The 23,942-nt window shown below is 38.9% G+C and overlaps 1 protein-coding gene across 2 annotated transcripts in view; it reads right to left on the reverse strand.

Moving 5' to 3' along the window:
* Positions 1-20,775, reverse strand: part of itpr2 (inositol 1,4,5-trisphosphate receptor, type 2) — a 131,075-nt gene extending 110,300 nt beyond the window's left edge. For both annotated transcript variants that reach the window (XM_062035595.1, XM_062035594.1), the window contains exons 1-7: positions 20,367-20,775; positions 3,885-3,955; positions 3,546-3,664; positions 3,356-3,442; positions 2,941-3,099; positions 615-713; positions 438-521 (exon numbers count right to left, since the gene is read on the reverse strand). In XM_062035595.1, the coding sequence (XP_061891579.1) occupies positions 438-521; positions 615-713; positions 2,941-3,099; positions 3,356-3,442; positions 3,546-3,664; positions 3,885-3,955; positions 20,367-20,458 (711 nt within the window). In that variant the 5' untranslated portion in view covers positions 20,459-20,775. The remainder of the gene's footprint in view (positions 1-437; positions 522-614; positions 714-2,940; positions 3,100-3,355; positions 3,443-3,545; positions 3,665-3,884; positions 3,956-20,366) is intronic.
* Between the last annotated feature and the right edge of the window lie 3,167 nt (positions 20,776-23,942).

The raw sequence follows: 23,942 nt of genomic DNA on the forward strand, positions 1-23,942 counted from the left end.
ACAGATAGACAGACAACATTCACACTCACATTCACACACTAGGGCCAATTTAGTGTTGCCAATCAACCTATCCCCAGGTGCATGTCTTTGGAAGTGGGAGGAAGCCGGAGTACCCGGAGGGAACCCACGCAGTCACGGGGAGGACATGCAAACTCCACACAGAAAGATCCCGAGCCCGGGACTGAACCCAAGACTATTCAGACCTTCGTATTGTGAGGCAGACGCACTAACCCCTCTGCCACCGTGATGCCACCGGTTTTGAATTTTGTTTTGTTAAAAAAAAAGTAATCCAGAAGCCAGGATTTATCCTATCACAATTCAAAGACTTACTGTATGTACTCCAATATATCAAGTAACATTAAAAATACAGAATAATAAATATATAAAATTTTAAAAACAACTTGCACAATACTGTAGATATTATCAAAAGAACAAACCCCTTTCAGGATGTCTTCCTTGTACTCGCTAAACTTCATGAACAATGTGACTTTCCAGCTGGTGTTGCAGCTGACCGCATTCACCTGCAACACAAGGTGGTGCAGTACATCAGCAAAACTCACCTATTTCACATTCTAACCAAAGACAAAGTGTCACAGAAATGAAAACGGTCCTACCTCTTTGCAGCCGGGGTTGTCTAGTAGCTCGATATTACTAGCGTGAAGAGGCTGCCCGGCGTTCACTGGCATCAGCACCACCTTGTCTCCAACCACCACCTTAAATCCAAATTGAAACGTTTGCATCACAGCAATATTGCGTTTCAAAATCCAAATCTAATGAACTGGAAAGAATGTCCATGCAAGTGTATGCAAACATCCCTTGTTTTTGGAAGTGTTACTCAAGGAATGCGCAACAGGGTGAATGGAAGACATGCTCAAAGCAAAAAAGTATTATGTATGTTTGCCACGGTGCATTGGGCATGGATGCAGCATACGAGGTCACACAGCTCATGCTCTCCAGCACCTTTGAATGGAGTGTCCATCCATTTTCTACTGCTTATCCCTTTCGGGGTCGCGGGGGTTGCTGGAGCCTATTTCAGCTACAATCGGGCGGAAGGCGGGGTACACCCTGGACAAGTCGCCACCTCATCACAGGGCCAACGCAGATAGACAACATTCACACTAACATTCACACACTAGGGCCAATTTTAGTGTTGCCAATCAACCTATCCCCAGGTGCATGTCTTTGGAGGTGGGAGGAAGCCGGAGTAACCGGAGAGAACCCACACAGTCACGGGGAGAACATGCAAACTCCACACAGAAAGATCCCGAGCGCAGGATCGAACCCAGGTCCTTTGTATTGTGAGGCAGACGCACTAACCCCGCAAAATGCAAAAATAACTCAAGTTAATGACGATCAAATGCTCCTACAACTATTGTATAAATAATTACCTTCACTACAATAAAATCTAAAACACAGAGTGTATCAGAGAGTCTACCTTACAGTCAGCTTGTACACATAAAAAAACATGTCTCTTTTTTAAAAACATACTGATAAATTGAAGCCAGTGTAATTAATGATGCCTAGTAATGTAAATCATGGCATTTCCCTTTGCTTCTGTTTTCTGATGCACCTGACATTATTCAGCTGTTCACAATAACTGTACATTTAAAATGTTAATAATTTCTGGAGTGGTATCAGTCTGGATGAGGTGCTGGCTGACCCTGGTTGTGACCCAGGGTGGACCACTCTTCCATGCGCAGCTGTGGACATCTGTGTACCTGACCTGGTTGAGCCCGGAAGAAGAGCCCACTAAAACTATCTGTTGGCTTCGCGATGGACTGGGAACTAGGAACAGGGAGACTCATTAAGAACAGAACCCATAAAAATTGTAAAAAAGGATCCAGCAAAATTCAAGAGATCTGCTGACTTTAAACTTCAGTCTGTGTACAATCATACCCCAAAGTTTCAGTTATCTTTGTTGCTTTGCATAAAAGTCAAGTTCTTTCCAAAATGAGGTCCAAATGGGCTCTGCGAACTGTTGTAGGTTTTAGACATTTTCTATGGGTTCTGCTTTTTTTCCAGGTCACCCTATATATGACTGGACAAATAAGCATTTTTATTTTTAAAGTCTTTTATAATTTGCATTCATAACCTACACATTAGCTTTTAACTTCTGAACTTATTTACCACAAATAAAAAGCAAAACGAAAAATTATAAAAGTTGAAATAAATAAATGTACATGTTTATTCTTTGAAGAGCCTGACGAGGCCCTCTGCATCTCTAAAATTCAAGCTGTTAAGTCTAACAATAAATTGGCTGTACATTATTCCTTATCTCTTAGCTGCTTGCAGTGATGTCTTTCTGCTGGGCAAAGCAATGCGGTGTGTTTGGGGGGCTTTTCTGTGTCGCGTCTTGGCATCCATAATAGACAGGTTAGCCTGCTCGGACACACGGCGCTTTGACTGTGGAACTCAATTGAGAGGGTGACTCAAACTTATGGTGCTCAACTCTGATTGCAAGCTCTTTGTATTTTGCACAAAGCAATTAATGTCCCACGCTCTTTGCCAGCCACATATGCTTTTGACCATCAAAAATAAAAAAAAACGTTTTTGACTGCATTCTGCCCGTGACACACCTTTTCTCTAATCGGAAAATATCATCATGTTTTAATCTCATGGGATCTCATCACACCCCTAACAGTTTACAGAAAAACAAGCATTAGTGACACACAGGTGACACAAAGTACAGAGGAAGAGGAGACCTGTGTAAGCATGCCTTTGCTCAAGATGTGAAATCTGTTTCCTAATGCACATCATCACCCAGAAACAAAAGCAATACCTGTAAACATAGGATGCTAAAGCCAAAGGAGGGGAACAAATCAGAAATGTTAATGAAATGATGTCTTACATAGAACATTTGCAAGGACCTATAGTAGTGTCCCATGTTGTGTGCATCACCAGTGAGCATAAAAGTGATGACGACAGCAGCCGGCCACCTACATTGTCTCCTTCACTGCGGAGCTTCCAGAAGGGCTGAATGCAGAACAACGAGCCCTCATTCCCGGCCGGGTCCAGAGAAACACGCATGGCATTCTTTTCCAGCAAGGCGGGGAGACGTTTGTTCACAGTCAAGTACTTGTTACTCTTGATGTGCAGGAGCTGGGAGGCAAGAATCAGGAGCCAATAATAGTTTGCCAGAAAGAGCAGTTCAATCAGATGCTTCCTTATTACATCAAAACAAAACTTCAGTTTAACTTCATATAAAAAAAAGTTTCTTATTTTTGGAAAAAAATAAGTAATTTATTCTTGAAACAACGTGTTTATTACAATAATAGAAATTGTAATTGACAGGAATTACAACATTTTCAAACTACGGCAGCAACTAAAACCAGATGACAAAAAAGATGGACTGTACCTGAACAACATTACTGTATTTTACAACTTCCCCAAGGAGCTTCTTATTTTCAGATTCGTTCTGCTTCTGCTCAAGCTCTGCTGCATGCTGGAAAATACAATTCAATTTGTTAAAATGTAATTTGCTGTAAGTTAAAGACGCATATGTGTAAGATTTTGGAGTTTGACGATAGGGAAGTGGGAATTTCAACCTGTAACTTCTTAAACAAGTCTGCCTGTGTGTTGTTGTTTCCTTGTTTTCCTTGTTTTGCCTTCCAGAACTGCTTCTGGGCAGAGTACCTATTCATGGGACACACCTTGAAGAGGCAATCTGCAGGAAACACAGGGCAGTCAGGTATGCAGGAATCAACGCCATGAGTCAGACTCTTTTTATGGTAGAAGGGCTTTGTTTATTTACCAAACAGAGGCCAGCAGAATCAGTTAAACACAACAAAAGCAACACCAGAGGCCACAGCAACACATTACAAGATTGAGTGTCAAATGAAATGACTCAGTCGGCCTTGAGACTGTGTTTGGGTATGCCCACGTACCTCTGAACTTTTTGGGAATATTTGCCAAGTCTCCGGCATCAGGCTGGACTACACACCTGTCATCGACAAGTCTGCAGAAAAGAGCAAAAAAAGTCAACATATTTACATATGATTTGTGTCCTTGCAGCTGACAGTGTTTACCTAACATGATAGCAAGTGTCTGGTGATATTTTTAATCACGCGGGCATTAAAAATTGTGACAATGTCTGTGGAGTATGGACATATTTTTGTCTCCTCTTATCAAGTATGTGCAGGGTTCTTGGGCTTCTTCTCATTCAATATTGTATTACAGGCTTCAACTACAGAGAAGGCGACTGAAGTGGGTACATTGGACATGCCAACATCAGAGGAAATCATGTGCTTTCTGCGCAGGGCTGATTAACAATGGTTATTTCTTTAGTTAATAACATTGTAAGCCCTAGTTTCCACATGACTGACTATACCAGGAATACAAAGCAAAACAATGATAGTACAACTGCACTATTAATACAGTTGAATAGCTGAATCAAAATCATAACAATGCCCCTGCAATGGTGAAGAACTGCACTCTCATGAAGTTAAATGAATAGATAGAAATAATAATAATGAACAATCCAGTCATGTATTTTCTACCGGTTACGGTTTAGGGTCACACGAGTGCTGGATCCTTTTTTCCAGTTAATTTTTGCCACTAAACCAGCGGCCTCATGTATTAATCTTGCTTACGCACAAAAACCCGGCGTACGCAATGTTGATATGTAATAAGAAGACTGACATACACACATTTCTACATGCCGTGTGAATACATTAGCGACACACAGAGGGGGCCTTTCAGGCTTTGCCAACATTTGATTTCAACAATGTTAAAAAGATTGAGGCAAAGACACAAAATGCATTTATTACTTCATATTCATATTTGTTAGGACGATCATTTTACCAACTATTGCTGTCACAATGTGTTCCTGTGACTCCTTGGCCATGTCAGCCGGGCAGCAGCCACCAGTGGTTGCGGCACACTGGCACCGAAGACTGGGGAGAAATGTCCCGACTTTGTGTCACATACGACTGCTACAGCAAAAAGCTCTCGTGCTATAATAATAATGTGCTATAATAATAAATTGACTAATAAAACAACAGTCGAAATCTTTCGTATCCCTTTTGATAGTGCTGGCATGTTTAAATGTAAAAGATCGCATTGAACCAAATGTTACATGATATTCACATAAAACTTTCATCTGGCTCATTTGAGCAGACTGTATGTACATTTTGTTGTAGGTTACAGAAATTATATCTATATTGGAGGTAATCAGAGTCATCCGCCTCTTCTAAAGTTTGATGTATCATTGTAGAGACTTTCAGTTCTAATTTCCCCGAATTAGTTTTGGCCACAAACATATCTATCTTCTTCTTCACCTTCTTCCTGACCTGACCATTTAATTTTGTTATTTCAGCCTGTGTTCAGTTCTTGTAGACATAGCAATGACAGACTGACAATCGCTCTGTCATTCACTAGAATCACACGGAAAAAAAGCACCTCCTACTGACTAGTGATTGGCCAGAGCGTGCTGAGCTCAAGCACATGGCTACTTTCAATATGATGTGCGAATTTGTAAGGGGGTGTGGCCGAGGCGGGGTCTGGGCATGCCCAACCAAGCAGATGTCTGCGATCAATTTCAAGTTCATTGCGATGTAAAAAAGGAAATATGATTGGATTTGTGCGTGTGCACACTTTCATACATCTGTATTTTTATTTGCGTACCATGTTTTCTGGATTTAAACTACTTTTAGTAGAAAATCCACGCAACTCGTATTACATAAGGGCCCTGAAGTGGTTGCTAGTCAATCATTGGGCACATATGTAACAGATGCTAAATAGTCGTGTACATGGTGTAAACTTAAAAATTGGTGATTTGTGGACTCTGGAACGAGGCTTCAAGCTCTGTTTGTGCAGGGCTGGACAGTGTAGGATGGTGCAAACTATACTCAGAGAGTCTCCAATTAACTAAAATGCATGTGGGAGGAAACTTAATTTGCTGCTGACCACATGCACATAAACATACAGTTAAAACTAGGGATGGGCGATATGGCCTCAAATCTATATTGCGATATACAGTATATTGCAGCCTCTTGCTATACTGATATATATCGCAGTATGTTATTTGGCAGATAAATGATAATTATAAGCAGTAACATATTGTGTAATTTTTGGTTGTATTATTTTGTCACAACTACTGTATTATTAATTTACTTGCTAATTTACATCTGCTTACTTTCCATTGCAACATGCTTCTATCTACAATTCTACTAAACTGTACTAAGCACTTATTTGTAAAACTTGTCTGTTTTGATATTTAAAATTGTAAGTAGTTAGAGGGGTATAATTAGTCATGCTGATTTTGATACTTACAATTTTCAAGATCATTCAGTAAATAAATCAGACAAAAACAAAGGATGGCGGTGTAACAATATCAATAACATATTAAAATGATTTAATTTTTCTTATTACATAAAATTGTGCAAAATAACTAAAACTACTAAAAATAAACTAGACTCTGATTTAAATAAACTCTGATTTAAATAAACAAAACCAACTTTTTTGTTTTTGGGATCCAATAAGTCCTGAATATGGTGGAGATATTTATAAAGAAATCTTGTCTTCTTCCAAACTTGTTCCAAATGAGCCGTTTGGAATTTGAGACCTTAGTGACCTATTTTGCCTCAGTTACGTCAGCGGATATCCCCATATTTGGTAGAGGTTTACCCAAAGAAATTTGCGTGAGTCCGTCATTTTTGTTAAGTTGTAGTCAATAGGTTCCTGCTTTTTCTCTATCTGGCTCGTACGTACACATGCATCCTCTGCTGTTGCCATTTCTAATAAAAAAGTAGCATATAGTTCCAACTTATCGGTCAATCAACTCGATATGGAAGCGCTAAAAACTACAACATGGCTGACAGGGTGGAGACACAGTTGAAGGGGGCTCGTCCTGGAGGAGGGTTTAAGCACGTAAATTAAGACCATCCACAAAACGGCATTGTCACACCTGGGTGAAGATTTGTCTGGTTTCATGTTGTCTTGTCATTTCCTGTTTTATTTTGAAATGTTAACTCTCCCTCTCATTTCAGATCACTTGCCCTTCCTCCTGTTTCACTCCTGATTGCCTGATTGTGCCCACCTGTGTCACCCTTCCTCATGTGTATAAATGTCTCATCCTCCTCCTGTCCTGTGCCAGAGTGTTTCGTCTCGTCGTGTACCTCCAGTCGTCTTCCACAGTCTTGTCCAAGTCGCTGAGTATTGCTTTGATTTATTCTTTGATTTCTCTGTACCCTCTGAAGAAGAGTGATTTTGATTTGCTAAAGTTTTTGGTCAGTTTTGTTTGAGCTAACTTCATAGTGCTCTGCCTTTTTTTCCCTATCCTCTTGGAGCGCTTTAATTTGTAGATTTTCTTAACTCTTTATAGAGTAGTTTCTGTTTATATCATTTTGTCTCTTCCTCTTTGTGAGCGCTTTTTCTTTTGTGTAGCTTATCATAGGTTATTGCTTTTGTTATTAGATCAGTGTAAATTTGACTATTGTCTTTTTTCCTCCCTTTGGAGTGATTTTCTGTTTATTGTTTTACGCCCTGTGCTACGTTTCCTTTTTATTCTAGTATATCAAGTATAGAGTTTGTAGCCAATTGTTTATTCACTCTGTCTGAAGAGAGTTCATAGAAAACAGCAGAATAAAAGCCTGCGTCAAACGTTTCCCATCTGCAACTGAGTCCTCATTCTTGCCAAGTCCTAACAGGCATATTCTGAAGAGACAATCAGAAAGTGGCGTGAAGATTGTCTATAAAAAAATTTTAATTATGCACAATTTTGACCAAAGAGCCACAATTAGATGTTATGTACACCACAAGAAAGGGCTTTAACTGTATTTAATTAATTTCTGAGTTTTACACAATAACAAAAACTATTGTGTGTATGTATATATTAGGGCTGTGAATCTTTGGGTGTCCCACGATTCGATTCAATATCGATTCTTGGGGTCACGATTCGATTCAAAATCAAATTTTTTTCAATTCAACACGATTCTCGATTCAAAAATGATTTTTTCCCGATTCAAAAGGATTCTCTATTCATTCAATACATAGGATTTCAGCAGGATCTACCCCGGTCTGCTGACATGCAAGCAGAGTATTAGATTTTTGTGAAACGCTTTTATAAATTGTAAAGGACAATGTTTTATCAACTGATTGCAATAATGTAAATTTGTTTTAACTATTAAATGAACCAAAAATATGACTTATTTTATCTTTGTGAAAATATTGGACACAGTGTGTTGTCAAGCTTATGAGATGCGATGCAAGTGTAAGCCACTGTGACACTATTCTTTTTTTTTATTTTTTTTTTATAAATGTCTAATGATAATGTCAATGAGGGATTTTTAATCACTGCTATGTTGAAATTGTAACTAATATTGATACTGTTGTTGATAATATTAATTTTTGTTTCACTACTTGTGGTTTGTTCTGTGTCGTGTTTGTGTCTCCTCAATTGCTCTTTTTTTTGCAGTTCTGAGTGTTGCTGGGTCAGGTTTGGTTTTGGAATTGGATTGCATTGTTATGGTATTGCTGTGTATTGTTTTGTTGGATTGATTAATTTAAAAAAAATAATTAAATACAAAATAAAAACCTTTAAAATAAAAATAAAAATTCATTTTTTAAAGATGAGAATCGATTCTGAATCGCACAACGTGAGAATCGCGATTCAAATTCGAATACATTTTTTCCCACACCTCTAATATATATATATATATATATATATATATATATATATATATATATATATATATATATATATATATATATACAAATAAATCTATAGGTCTAATCACTGCAGTATTGACCATATACTGATATTATACTTTATCGTTAATATTGTTTTTTGTATCAATCAGGCCCCCTGGTAACATTCAAGAGCTCTTGCTTTGCGGTTAGCATATCCTCTTATAATGGTACGTTGTGTAATGTTGCATGTTTTGCTATTATTCCAGTGATAATGTTTTTGTAGAAAACAGTTAATTTGCCACCTTGGAGGCGAAGATTATTAACTTAGAAGATGCTTGCACTGTGTCGGGACATTAGCCGCTCGCGTGGACGCTACATTGCATTGAGTATGCGTTCGTTTTCTAGAATCTGTCATCAACATGCATCATCACGATAGAGATTTTAATACTATCGCCCTATCATTGGCCCAATTTAAATGCATTATAATCGTATATCATCTTTATAGCTCAACCCTTGTTAAATAGAATAGAATAGAATACAATGGACTTTATTGTCATTATATTTGCATATAACGAGATTAAGGACTCCAATTTAAGGTGCGGTAGTGGGAACAAATATGGGGTAAAAATAAATTACATAACAGGTAATAAAGAAAAAACTAACAATTAAAATAAACAGACTACTATCCAATACAAATAATAAGCAATCCTGTACAATATACAAAACACTGTAGAAATAAAAATAAAACAACAAATCTTGACAGAGTAAATCAGGAGTGAGCATTCTTAGCGTTGTAAAAGCACATGGTAGAGCTCTTGTATATTGAAGCTCATTTAACTATACTTAATGAAGTAATAATAATAATAATGAATTTAATTTCATAGCGCCTTTCAGGAAACTTAAGGTCGCTTTACAACAATATAAAATACAATAAAACCAACTAAATAAACAACACAATAGAATGGGAGGTATAGCTCGGTTGGTAGAGTGGCCGTGCCAGCAACTTGAGGGTTCCAGGTTCGATCCCCGTGTCCGCCATCCTAGTCACTGCCGTTGTGTCCTTGGGCAAGACACTTAACCCACCTGCTCCCAGTGCCACCCACACTGGTTTAAATGTAACTTAGATATTGGGTTTCACTATGTAAAGCGCTTTGAGTCACTAGAGAAAAAGCACTATATAAATATAATTCACTTCACACTTCACAATAAAAAATAGGGCAAGGGTATTTGGTGAGTTAGATGGAGTAGGCAGACCGGAACAGGTGTGTTTTGAGTTTAGATTTGAAGGTGGGCAGAGAGTCGCAGTTACGGAGGTCAGTTGGTAGATTGTTCCAGAGCTGTGGAGCATTGGCTGCTTCATTTCCACATTACACGTCCAGAGAAAAACTACCACACTGCTGCTAACTGTATTTGTAGGCAACAAGCAGACGACATCCAAAATCAAGTACATTCTTTTTGGTGTAATACTATACACAATTCCCTCAATTTTTGCTGAAATAAGTTCAGCCCTTTTTAGTCATGGTTTTACACTTGATAAATGGTAAATGATCTGTATTTATATAGCGCTTTTACTATACCTGTACGATACCCAAAGCGCTTTACATTGTCCATCACATATGGACACATAACCACGTGTCTATCCCAAGGACACAACTGCCATGACTCAGTTGGCAGAAGATGATTCGAACCAGAAATCCTCAAGTTGCTGGCACGGCCTCTCTATCATCTGAGCCACACTGCCCATGTCAATCCACCGGCTGAGCTCTACTTCCTACAACATCCCAAACACTCATAGTGTCAGACCAAGACAAGCAACAATAAAGCCCGACAGGCTGCCTCGTCAAGCGTGAAATGGATAAACAGGAAAGAACGCTTTTTGTGCTAAAAGCTCATAAATAAGTAACTAACAAGCTGACACTCACTGTCAGTGTGTGTTCGCTCTGCTCTGTAACTGGGTTAAACATGAACCACTGATAAAGCAACCAGGTTGGACACATAGCAGCTAATTATAGCTCCAGCGTTTGTGTTGAACAAAGAGAAACAACAAGACAAAAAAGACAAGCAAGTAATATGTTCCGCCATCTGTAAGTTTTCAGGAAGGGGAAAAAGGTCAAATGAGAAACTAATTGTATGTGGAGGAAATTTTATACAATCATGGCATGTTGCAGCATGCGTCAACCTGCTGATAAAACAGAACTGTACTCAGCACTCACACACTCCATTAATCAAGCCTTTCATTAGAAGCTAGTTGGACGATGACGCTGCACAGAAAACACAGTATTAGCCCTTAAGGTTGTACACTTGACCAACATTTTCTGGTAAAGTATGCCTCTGAAGCCAGACCCAACAGAACTCCAAATTTTGGCATGTTGACAGAATTGTGCGGAACTTCATGTGTAGAGCTGGGTATCACTGACAATTACTCAAATTGACTCAACTTTGACTCATAAAGTTCTAAATGGAATATTCACGATCCGATTCGATCTACACTTTGGACAGTTTAAACTTTCTCAAAAGTGCAATTTTGAAAAAAGCAAAGATTTCAAAGGAATGTGTACATCACTGCGAATTACATTAAGGTATTCTTTCTTCGAGTGCAAAACAATAACTGTTAATATATACTGTTATTAAACATTAATATTTTTCTTGTACTCTTATTTTGGTTGCGCAGTCAGACAGGACATTCCCACACAGCGATTTATGAAAAATTTAAACAATATCGATTCAACTTTGATTTGGGCTGCTGCAACAATTCTGATTTTTAAAAAAGCTTCCATTTATATACTGCTGCTTTGATAGTTATGAGTACAACTAATTACACTCATTAAACTAAGCGCACTAGAGCAGTAGAGTGCGGGTACTGTGATCTGTGTGGCGATGAACATTGGAGAGATATTTGTTTTAATAATACACACAGACCAAAGGACAATTTCAATGTGGATGGTGTGCATGTATTTGAAAAACAATGAAGGTTATGGCAAGAAGAAAAATCCTTGTTTATTTAAACTATTTTCCCTAAAAGTGTTTTATATGACTACTCAATCACCAAACTAGTCTGTAAATTATTCTATTACGAAAAGAATTGATAGCTACAGCTCTAAAATAGATCAAATCGATTATTTTGCCCAGTACTAATGAGCGTGACCATCAAAGAAAATTAACTGCTTGCGCGTTTTGCTTTTTCTTTGGATTTTCTAAGGCTGTTTTTGCCGTCATAAAGTTATGTCATACAAGATGTCTAGAACTCAGTGTAACTTGCGAGCGAAATAGCATTTAGTCATTTTCCGCATGTGTTTTACTTTTCCTTGGGCAAAGATTGTGTTTTATTGTTTTTACACTGAATACCAACATTTTTTACTCATGGCAAACATAATAAAATGGTGCTTACATTTCGCCTCTGAAGTCAGCGGAACCTGCTTATGTCGATGCCCCGTGGACTGGCTGACCAACAGTGACATACGCATTTGTCAACCCAAATAAAACCGTTGATAGCAATTGTTGCACAATTACTTGTGAATTTGGTAAGCGACATGAGGAGAATGGTCAATATTAAAAGGATTTTTAAACTTCTAGCAGTTTGTTGACATAGATTCCTTTGTGCCTAATTTAATTGTTCATCTATTTCAACTCTTATCTAACAGATCTGCAGCATTAATCCTAATGGAGAGGCCTTTTTAAACTTTGGTTGTCCGTTACGTTGCCATTGTTTCACACAATGTTACCCAATGTAAAGATGGCTTTTCTCACTATCAGGTCAGGTTTGTCATGTCTGTGATTATGTTTTGTTTTAGTCATGTTCGGATTTGGTTTTGGACTTTTTGTGCACTTTTATTTGTCACCATAGCAACCATTAGTTTCACCTGGTTCACATTGTCATGTCACGCACCTGTTCACGGTTAGAGTCACGCACCTGTTTTCACTGATCATGTCACTATATAAGCTTTTCTGTTTCTGTTGTTCGTCCTGGCGACATCACATTCACTCTTGACACACTCTCTACACACCATTACGATCCATGCCCTTTTCTTGTCAAAGTAAGTTTTTTGTTTATTAATGCTACAGTTAGTGTTTTTGTTTCATTGATCATAGTTTCTGCCATTGTGCAAGTTTTGTGTTTATTGCCAAGTTTGTTATCTCCGCTGTGAGCGCCTTTTGTTTGTACTTTTTTTGAGTTAGAATTAAAAATGTATTTAAATTCACGTCTTGCACGCGCCAATTTTCCATTGCCTTCTGGGAGAACAAACCACGCCATAGACCCAGTCCTGACAAGGTTAAATAATACAGTATGTGTGGAGGTACTTAGCATTGTTTGAGTCTGCCTTTGTAGTGTCATAATCTTTTTTTTTTCTGTGAATTCGGCCTAATTTTTAGATACATTTGGCTCCACAATCACACTTTTAACCTACTTTCTCGGTATGTCTGTAAGATGTTTGTAAGATATTTGTGGAGGTGTTCCCAGATAAATGAAATCACGCCCCATTCTCTCCAAAAGTATCAGAATGTATCTTTTGAAAATGTACACTATTTAAATCTATATCTTGAAGTCGAACATCAATGCTATTTTTGTCCCCAGACACATTTGAAAATATGCTTCATAAACATTATATAGATTCACACCAACACAATATTAGGTACACCTGCACACCCTCTGATGGATACAAGAACTGCATAAAAAGTTGCTTTTAGCACCATTTATCTCACTGCATATCGCATGCTGGTGTTATTGTGCACATGTCAATATAACATGAAAACATGACTTTATCCTACTTTTTAGGGGGTTCCTCAAACTCAGCTGGCCTCATTCAAAAAGTCTTCCCCTTCGGCTATAACTTTACTTAATGTCCAAATAATAGGGGTGTAACGGTACACAAAAATTTCGGTTCGGTACATACCTCGGTTTAGAGGTCACGGTTCGGTTCATTTTTCGTACAGTAAGAAAACAACAAAATATAAATGTTTTGGTTATTTATTTACCAAATTTGTAAACAATGTCTTTATCCTTTTAAACATTGGGAACACTATAATAATTCTGCCCACGTTAATCAACATTAAACTGCCTCAAGTTGTTGCTCAGATTAAATAAAATCACAAAACTTTTCTTCTACATATAAAAAGTGCAACATTAAACAGTTTAAAGTCAACTCATCATGCATAATTTATTACAACATTTGGGAAGCTTGTAGTTGATTTTTATTATGTAAATGTTATATTTTTATCAACATGTGATAGCAGGGACCCTGCCATTCAAAACTAGGCTGCTCCATTACTAATGATTAATGTAACTATAGCTGAAAAAATAGTACAATAGCAATAGGAGAGACTATTCAACCCTGAACACCATGGAGTTCATGTAGGCTTTATGATGCAGTTACATTATTATATCAACTATCAGAGACAGAAACTCTTCATTTAACATAATGTCCTTTTTTGCTGCTTCAACACAGCTCAATCAACACAGAAAAAAGTAAAGTGAAATAACAGACAGACAGGGCTTTGCTGTCCGTAACACACACACACGCGCACACACACACCGCAAAATGAGCTAATGTTACGCTAAAAGCGAATTAGCCTGCACCTCAAGCCAGGACTGCGAGCGAGATGAAGCTGCCGTTTATGTTTCTAGAACGTCAACGGGCACATAGTGATGTTACTAGTAGTTGACTGGGAGGTGTTTATTAAAATTTGGGGAGAGTACGCTGCCTGATGCTTACCTGCTAAACGCTAAGCACTGACTACATGCGCTCTGAATACGCACTGCTGATTGGCTGTTACCGCTCTGTTTGTAACCAATCAGATGGTTGTGTGAGTGGGACAATGCTGGGTGCTGTGTAGAGTACTGACAGACAGGCAGAAGGAAGCGCAGCAGTTTGTTAAGACTTTAGCCTAGGCGGCTACTTTATATGTTCGTGTGGAAACTCGTTCGGTACACCTCCGAACCGAACCGAACCCCCCGTACCAAAACGGTTCAATACAAATACACGTACCGTTACACCCCTACCAAATAAGTACATCCACCACGCTATGACATCACAATGTAGCCAGACTGTAAAACACAGAGTACGTAGGCATCCAAAATAGCGTGCAAGCTCACGCCCAAATGCATTGAATCTCATGATTTTATGCTTTAGCACTGTTTAACTTTCTACCCCTTGTTCCTCCCACCTAATTGCAGGGCCAACACAGACAAACAACATTCACAATTACATTCATACACTACTGTAGGGCCAATTTAGTCTTTCCAATCAACCTATCCACAGGTGCATGTCTTTGGAGGTGGGAGGAAACCGGAGTACCCGTAGAGAACATGCAAACTCCACACAGAACTTGAGTATCCCAAATTTTAACAACATTTATAAGTCAAGAAAGGCGAAGATCATTGCAGGTCTCCTTTAAAAGGTACAGATTTGCCGTTCATCAATTTGCACAGTGTGTCTGCAGTGTCAATTATCTAAAAATATGCAACACGTACTGTATACTATGCAATTGCTCAAGTGCTAGGATGAACCTGCACAGCCCAGATAAATTTCTAATAACCTTTAGGGCTTATGGCTTCTGGTTGTTTGCAATATAAGGCGTGTGAGGAGCACAGAGATTTCTTGTTAATCTAAACAAACAAAAGCACTACACCTATTGAGCTTGCAAGGGATGTGGCTCTTTGCATACTTTGTGAAATCCTCAGCATTATAAGCTTTAATAGCATTCCCAATATTTAAAGCTTAATCATGACTCAAGCTAATAATAAGTTGGAAAAATTGTGGTTTAGTGGAAGAAAGAGTCAAAATGTAAAAAACGAGATTGAGAAACAGATACATGAGACACGTGGGTGGGGCAAAGTCATTCCTCAGCCAGATGATCATGCTTGTTCTGCAGGCTTAAGACCCCATTGGCAGCCTCAAGCTCGGAAGCTTTAAGTTAAGGGTCAGCTGAAGAGCAGCCAATCAATGCTTATTTACAATGATGGATGGACAGTACACTTTACAAAAAAATAACCTTGACAGCAATCTGAAAGTTTATGTATAGCAGCTATGACGCAGAATATTACTGCAGTGCTTGTGTTACGACCTCTGACAAACCATTTGACAGTTAGCAGGACTATGCAAAAACACTTCAGTTAAAACATTACAGAATAGACATAAATTAAAATAATGCATAATCTTAATTTTAAAAATTCCTAGTTTTCTTTGCCCCACAGTGTGTTATACTCAAAGAAAAGCAGAACGGTTGAGTCATCTTGGGCACTCGATTCTGTGGAATAATACGTTTTGTTTGCTCTGAACGGTAACTAGAGCTGCCGCTATCAATTATTGTATTAATCGAGTAATCTTTTGATTGGTTTGTTTGATTAATCGGCTAAAACACACTTTATAGTTTCAAAGCGCATTTTAGGGAAAATAGCTCAAACAATTTTTCAACTTACCATAACCTTCATGCTTTTTTTCCTAATAAATGCACAAAATCAACATTGACATTGCAGTTTTAAAGCCCCACTTAAGAACTTTCAGCTTTGGTTGATTTTGGCGGCGCCAGTGGTAGTGTTTTGCCAGAAGGTAGACCACATTTTCTATGAGGACCAGCGTATATAGCGTCAATGTGACTCGATAATACCACAATGACTCAGTATTACTGATCTTTCCACAGCAGGAACCTACATATTTTACTCAAACTTTATATTTGCGGTTTGCAGTCATTGAATTGTTTTTTTCTTAATAGAGTACTTGATTTTGTTGCGTAGCTGGTCATGTCAGTGTGGAACTGTGAACAATCAAGCTTGTGGCTATTTATTGCTACTACACAAATTTCTGATAGCTAACATTATATAGCATTATCATTTTGATTTGAGCATCTTAAGTCATTTACTCGCTTAGCAGGAACAGAGCCAAGGTAGCATCGGTCGAAAATCCCTCATCTTTGAGCTCACGCTAGCGAGTGAAAGTCGGTGCAATGTTGATCCTTGATTGTCATTTTATCCGGGTAGCCTACCTTTTTCTTATTTTTGTCTCCTCGGGCAACACTTTTCGTTTCTTTGGTTGTTTTGTGGCTTCTTTTGCACATAGGCCTTCACATCGACTTCCGTCCAGGGTTGGGCGATATGTCGATACACTCGATATATCGCGGGTACTGTATATTGTGATATTACAGTACAGTTGCTTTTAGCTGCGGGCATTACACTACAGGCGTTTCTCACTCTGTTGTCTCTCCTTCTCACAGAGACTTAAACAAGCGCACCTTCTTACATACGTCACATAATGACGCGCGTGCAACGTCATACGCCCTCGCCGAGCAGAGAGGTAGCGACATGGGTAACGTTAGCTGTGGTGCTAACGGAGCGGTGCGAGTGGTAATACGAGAGAAAGAAGGTGCGAATCTGGTAACAAATGAAGGAAGAATAATTAATTCCCTAGAAAAACAGCACGGGGTCCATCGTCTGGCGGTGGTTTGGCTTCATGCGGGAATATGTCGAACAGACAACCGTAATTTGTCAAGTGTGGGGCAAAAGTGTTGCTACAAAAAGTAGCTGCACTGTTAATTTGCAGCATTATTAGAAAAGTCACCCGCTAGAGAATGATAAGTGCTGGAAACTCCACATGTCAACATCTCCGTTCGGTGCCACACCAACAAAATGCAGAGGCAACCATTTCCACATCAACACCGTATGAAAAAAATTGTCAACAACAGAAGGAGATAACGTCCACAGGAACCTACCACATAGCAAAGGATTTGATTTCCTATTATGCAGCTCATTTTTATTTGACACTTATTGATATATCTTGTGTGACATCATGCAAAAAAGGGCACTTTATTTGTTTTAAACTATTGTAGTGGCGTTCTGTACAAAAAGTGCACTTTTATTTAGTGTTGTTTTGATGTCATCTTAGTGACATCATGCACAAAAGTGCACTCGTAGCTTGTTTTAAAATGTCTCTGACAATCTTACACTTTCTGTTTTGAAATGACATGAATGTTTGTGCCACTGCTTAATAAATACATTTTTGGTCAATTGACTTAGTTGTGATTTCCCTCTCTGCATGAACGCTTAAAATGAGCATATATTAATGCAGTATGAACAAGAATGTTTTAATGTAGACACATAGAATCATCATACCGCTGTGATTATATGCAACAAGTGTTCATTCAAGACTAACGCAAAATATCGAGATATATATCGTGTATCGTGACATGGCCTAAAAATATCGAGATATTAAAAAAAGGCCATATCGCCCAGCCATACGCCCTACTTCCGTCTTTGTAACAAATGGGGAATGTGGGGTGGGAGGGGGGTGGGGGGGGGGTGACGTATGCCTGAAGCAGTCTGCAGATTTGTAGTTTTTTTGTGTGGCAGGATTCCTGCCACCCTCCTCCAAGTTGCTTATGCCAGTAAAAGCGATACAGACCCCCTCAGGCTATGTCAGAGGTGTCATTCAACTAGTTGTAAGTTTAATTATCGTCCCAAAAGTCGTGAAAAAAATGTTATGAAGTTTGAAATTTTACTTAGCGCTGCTTTAAGAAGTGTGCATTACTAGAAATAAAAACACATTACCCACACAGCGGCACTCTCGTACATGCTCTATTGCGCACATTGCAGTGCGGTAACTATGTTTGCGTATTTAATGTTCCTGGCACTCCATGCGGTCCGGATTTGATGATTTTATACATTTTTATTAATTACACTAGTTTAACGATTAATCACAGCAACAGACTAAAAATCTAATATTTTTTCCTAATGGAATTAATTGATTTAATCGAATAATCGTTGCAGCCCTAATATGACATCACTTTTACGTATGTGGAAGACCTTAGTACTTTGTTATTGCTACTTTCTTTCGCCACACAGTGTGCTACATTTTATAAATAAATGATAAATGGGTTATACTTGTATAGCGCTTTTCTACCTTCAAGGTACTCAAAGCGCTTTGACAGTATTTCCACATTTACCCATTCACACACACATTCACACACTGATGGCGGGAGCTGCCATGCAAGGCGCTAACCAGCAGCCATCAGAGGCAAAGGGTGAAGTGTCTTGCCCAAGGACACAACGGACGTGACTAGGAAGGTAGAAGGTGGGAATTGAACCCCAGTAACCAGCAACACTCCGATTGCTGGCACAGCCACTCTACCAACTTCGCCACGCCGTCCGCTTGTCCCATTCGGGGCAGTCCTGCTTAAACAAGAAAAGCAGAACGATTGACTCATCAAGCGTAAGATTCTTTTGTGGCAGTCAGATTTCCATGGAATAATACGCAGGCAAACGGACTGGTTTGTTAAGCACAATGTTTGGCTATACCAGGGGTCGGCAACCTTTATCACTGAAAGAGCCATTTTGATGAGTTTCACAAATTAAAGATAACAATGGGAGCCACAAAACTCTTTTGATATTTAAAATGAAATAACACTGCATAATACGTTTCTTTTGCTTTGTGCTATGTTTAAACCAGGTGTCTCAGACACACGCCCCGGCCCGCACCTTAAAATGACAATTTAAAGTCAGTGCGACCCGCGAGTTTTACATGAATGGCGCTTGCCAGCGCCATACTCTCCAACCCTGCCAATTTATCCGGGAGACACACGAAATTTAGGGCGTGATGGCACTGCCTTTTGCGCCCTCTACAGCCTGCTCAAACAGCGTACCTGATCAGCCACATGTTGAACGCAGCTTCCTCAACCGACGCACGGAGGGGGGTTGATGTGTGGGGGGGTTTGGTGGTAGCGGGGGTGTATAATGTAGACCGGGAGAGTTAGGGCTGCATGGGATTCTGGGTATTCATACTGTTGTGTTTATGTTGTGTTACGGTGCGGATGTTCTCCAGAAATGTGTTTGTCATTCTTTTTTGGTGTGGGTTCACAGTGTGGCGCATATTTGTAACGTAACAGTGTTAAAGTTGTTTTATACGGCTACCGTCAGTGTAAGCTGTGTGGCTGTTGACCAAGTATGCCTTGCTGTCACTTTCGTGTTGAAATAAAAGCTACATACAACATGCCGCTGTTTGTACAGGTTATAGAGGATAATAAATGCAGTGCCATCACGGCATGCCCTTAATTTAGTTGTTAGTGTGAAAATTGGGGAATATCTGCCCCGGGAGATTTCCAAGAGAGGCTTTGAGATCCGTAAGTCTCCTGGGAAAATCGGGAGGGTCGGCAAGTATGCAGCTGATCCGCATCGGAGTGGTCAAAGAGCCGCATGCGGCTCCGGAGCCGCGGGTTGCCGACCACTGGGCTATTCCAAAACCGAGACGGTATACTAAAACTGTGGCAGATTTTCTTTGTTGAAAACTGAATCCTACAAAAAGGGAAGAGTACAAAAAACAAGGTAGCACTACGTCTTTCTTTTTGGTAGTTGGTGTTATTTCCTGCATACAGTAATAACTGGAGTTGTTGATTTTTGGTGTATGGAGTTTTATAGTTGTACTGCTATGTAGCATAACTTAGCAGTTATTGATATGGTTTTAAACACATTTACTATGTATTGCTGTAACGTGTCAAGGACACATTTTTGTATCAATAGGAGAGATTGTGCAACCTTGTAGCATGCAAGCAGCATGACAATATTACCTTCACTTCCTCCACCCTGCGTGTAGATCAGTGGGGCCCAGTCAGAAAAAAAGACAGTTGAATGTATACTGCTTTGCATACCTGTAATATTTGCCTCAAAGCGGCATGGGTGCACCTCGCAGCCACAAGTGTCACATTTTCATGCACATTTGACTTTTAGTAGAGATGTGTTAGCAGCAGTGACGTACCCCAAAGTACTGATGAAGCCGTTCACCGAGCCTTCCGCGTACAGAGACACGATGTCTCCAATGTGAAGGAAGCTCGATTTGTGTTCTGACATGTTTCTTTGGAGAAATTATGGTCTACTTCAGACTTGTTCTTCTTCCCCCATTTGTCCCCACACGGTCACCGCGTCTCCGGTCGAAATAATCCAATTGTTACAACGCCTCCAGCTCAGCAAGCAATGTCCTTCTGTTCCTCGGCACGCATATTAAATGACAGTATAGGAAATATACTTTTAAAACGACAAGAAAAGAACTCTGTAAGTGAAATTCAAAGAAACGGCAGAGTTTGCAAGGCTTTTGTAACTTCTTCCTGTATGTCAAAGTGGCAGTGGCTACTTTCCACAGCCACCTCAGGGAGGCGGAGCCTGCTGCTGTCAAGGCTGGGAGCTAATTCCATAGACATATATATATCTATGGCTAATTCCGCTCACTCTTTAACCAGCCCTCACTAACGCTATTAAAAATAATAATTATCATATTTATAAATAAAAAAATACGTCAATAAGGGTATCATAAAAGTGGAATGCATTGTACGTCATATTTTTTTTATATTTATTTTTTTATAATTACTCTACAAAATACAAAGCATGCATTTGTTGGGTAAAATGGTACTTTCCCCAGCTGAGACCAAATTTAGATACATTGGGTGAAAATATTGATTTAAAGTATTCTGTGGAATACTAACCCCATAAAATGCAATTGTTCTTACTCTGATGTCCATATTCAATGTCAAATAAAACAACTAAAAACAATTTCAAACATCCTTTATTTTGTATTATTTAATTTTGTCTCAAGTGATTGTGGCTCTAGAGCAGGGGTAGGGAACCTATGGCTCTAGAGCCAGATGTGGCTCTTTTGATGACTGCATCTGGCTCTCAGATAAATCTTAGCTGACATTGCTTAACACAATAAGTAATGAATAATTCAGCTGGTAATCACAGTGTTAAAAATAACATTCAAAATATAAAACATTCTCATGCATTTTAATCCATCCATCCGTTTTCTACCACACCTGTTCAAGAAGTCGCATTAATGGTAAGAAGTATTCTATTTATTATTGGTTAGCTTCAGAATAACAATGTTATTAAAAAGAATAAGAGACTTATTATACTCTAAAAATGTTGGTCTTACTTAAAAATGCATGCATCTAGTTGTATTCAGTGTTAAAAAATATTATATGGCTCACACGGAAATACATTTTAAAATATTTGGCTTTCATGGCTCTCAGCCAAAAAGGTTCCCGACCCCTGCTCTAGAGCGTTTTCTATTCGGGCTCCAGTACTCTGGAATGCCCTACCGGTAACAGTTAAAGATGCGACCTCATTTAAGTCTCATCTTAAAACTCATTTGTATACTCTAGCCTTTAAATAGACTCCCCTTTTAGACCAGTTGATCTGCTGTCTCTTTTCTGCTCTACCCCCCTCTCCTTTGTGGAGAGTGGTCCCCACCAAGGTTTCTCATTGTAATCCCATTGGGTTGAGTTTTTTCTTGCCCTGATGTGGGATCTGAGCCAAGGATGTCGTTGTGGCTTGTGCAGCCCTTTGAGACACTCGTGATTTAGGGATTTATAAATAATCTTTGATTGATTGATAGATTGTTTGATTCAGCATCATTTTTATTACTTTTCTTCTGTGTCCTACGACATTAATGTAACCCTTTCAACCTAACACTTTTAGCATAGTTGTAATAGAAAGATTCAGTCACATGCTCTATCATCTTTAAACTGACTACTGTATATGTCCCATTGACTATTTTGTGTATTTTGAGAACTCGATTAACCCTGCTTGAATGTCTCACTCTACTTCATACAACACTGTTACACAAATTATTAGGGTGTAAATGTCGTAAGCTGAGCTACAAGTTACTCTTGATTAAATGTAGCTAAGCTATAGGGGAAGCTATCCCGGAGAATTGTAGCAAGCTACACTACAAGCTACACAACAAAAGTAGCTTGTTACATCAAATCGACATTTAACAGCATTTCTATCTATGGGCCCACATGTATAATATCAATGTTAATGTAGGTGAGAGTGTACAAATGGACCCAATAAGGGTCCATTACTATTAAATATCTGTCATTTACCTGGGGACACCCTACAACCCGCACCCCATTGTATGTATTTAGTTAGCTTGCCTTTTCTTTGGCTCACCTCTATAATGTTATTCATTTTCTCTACCTACAGTACACAAAACAGCATCTGTTTTTATCTTGACAAGAAAAAAACAATGACTTGTGTGTTGTTTGGGAACAGTTGGTAATGGTTATGTGCAGTAAAACTTTTCATGAACTCAACTCACCTTAATGTGTGTTTCTAAATTTGTGTTGGACGTCTTGGATGAAGAGAGCGGTTATGATTCTGGTTTACAGAGTAAACAACTAAAAACTAAGGTTTTGTGCATTGTTTTCTCTTAATGCATACATTTGTCTAAACATGGCCAAGGACACGCATTATTGTGGGTTTCCTGCACGTCATCTTCATCACTAAAGGAAATATCTATTCCGCGGGAGACAATTCCTCGGCCATTTTCAAGTATGTTTTATTTTTTAGAATCGTCAGCTTGAAGCGTCCCTCTGTCTCCGACTCCCTCGCCGTCATGTGACATGAGTGCGTGCCTGTTATGGTTTAACTTACTGGTTTTGATGACCCATTTTATCTTGCCTCTGATTGGCCGGTCCGCAATGTTTCGCCCTAACCTTAGCCAATTATGACTCATCATACGAACACCAACCAATCATCATGGATTTTCTCCGTATGTATGGATGTTCTCATTTATCCAAGTCATTGTATTTTCTCTGTATTTTTTTGGGCCTGGATTCGTGGTCCATTTTCTCTCTTTGTAGCTTGTGGCTTTGATATAAGCTATCTAGCTACATAGGTCTAAAAGTAGCTAAGCTACAGGAAAAGCTACTTGTTAAAAAAGTAGCTAAGCTACCACCCAGCTACTGGAAAATGTAGTTAAGCTAAGTAGCTCAGCTACATGTAGCTTGCTACTGCCCATCATTGTAAATACTGTATAACAATATCAACACTATAACAATATGAACAAAACAACAAACAAAGATATGTCTGCAAAATAAATAACCTCACCACCACACTAGCATCGATTCAATACTGATACATGTCATTGAGATGGTCCTTATTCCTGTCGAGCCCTCCCAAAAACATGAACTGCACACATGGAGGAAGGCAGCACAGGAGCTCATGTAAAGTGTTGAATGTGCTCGCTGCCACAAGCCGTACAACATAAAAAACGTGGAGGAATTTGCAGACAACAAAACAATTGTAAAAATAAACCAGCATTTGTTTCCTGTTGCTACTTCCAAGGAAGTTTGAAACACAACAGACAGGCTCTACTTCTTTAATTAAGACAATTAAGTGGCTCATTGAAAATGTTGGAAATCAAAGCGGTATACAGAAAAAATACAGTAATACCTCTACTTACAAGCTATATTGGTTCTGTGACGAAGCTCTTAACTCAAAACACGTGTATATTAAGTCAATGTCTAACATTGAAATGAGTTAAAATCAATTTAATTGG

The sequence above is a fragment of the Entelurus aequoreus genome, linkage group LG24 (assembly GCF_033978785.1).
Source record: "Entelurus aequoreus isolate RoL-2023_Sb linkage group LG24, RoL_Eaeq_v1.1, whole genome shotgun sequence".
Taxonomy (NCBI): domain Eukaryota; kingdom Metazoa; phylum Chordata; class Actinopteri; order Syngnathiformes; family Syngnathidae; genus Entelurus; species Entelurus aequoreus.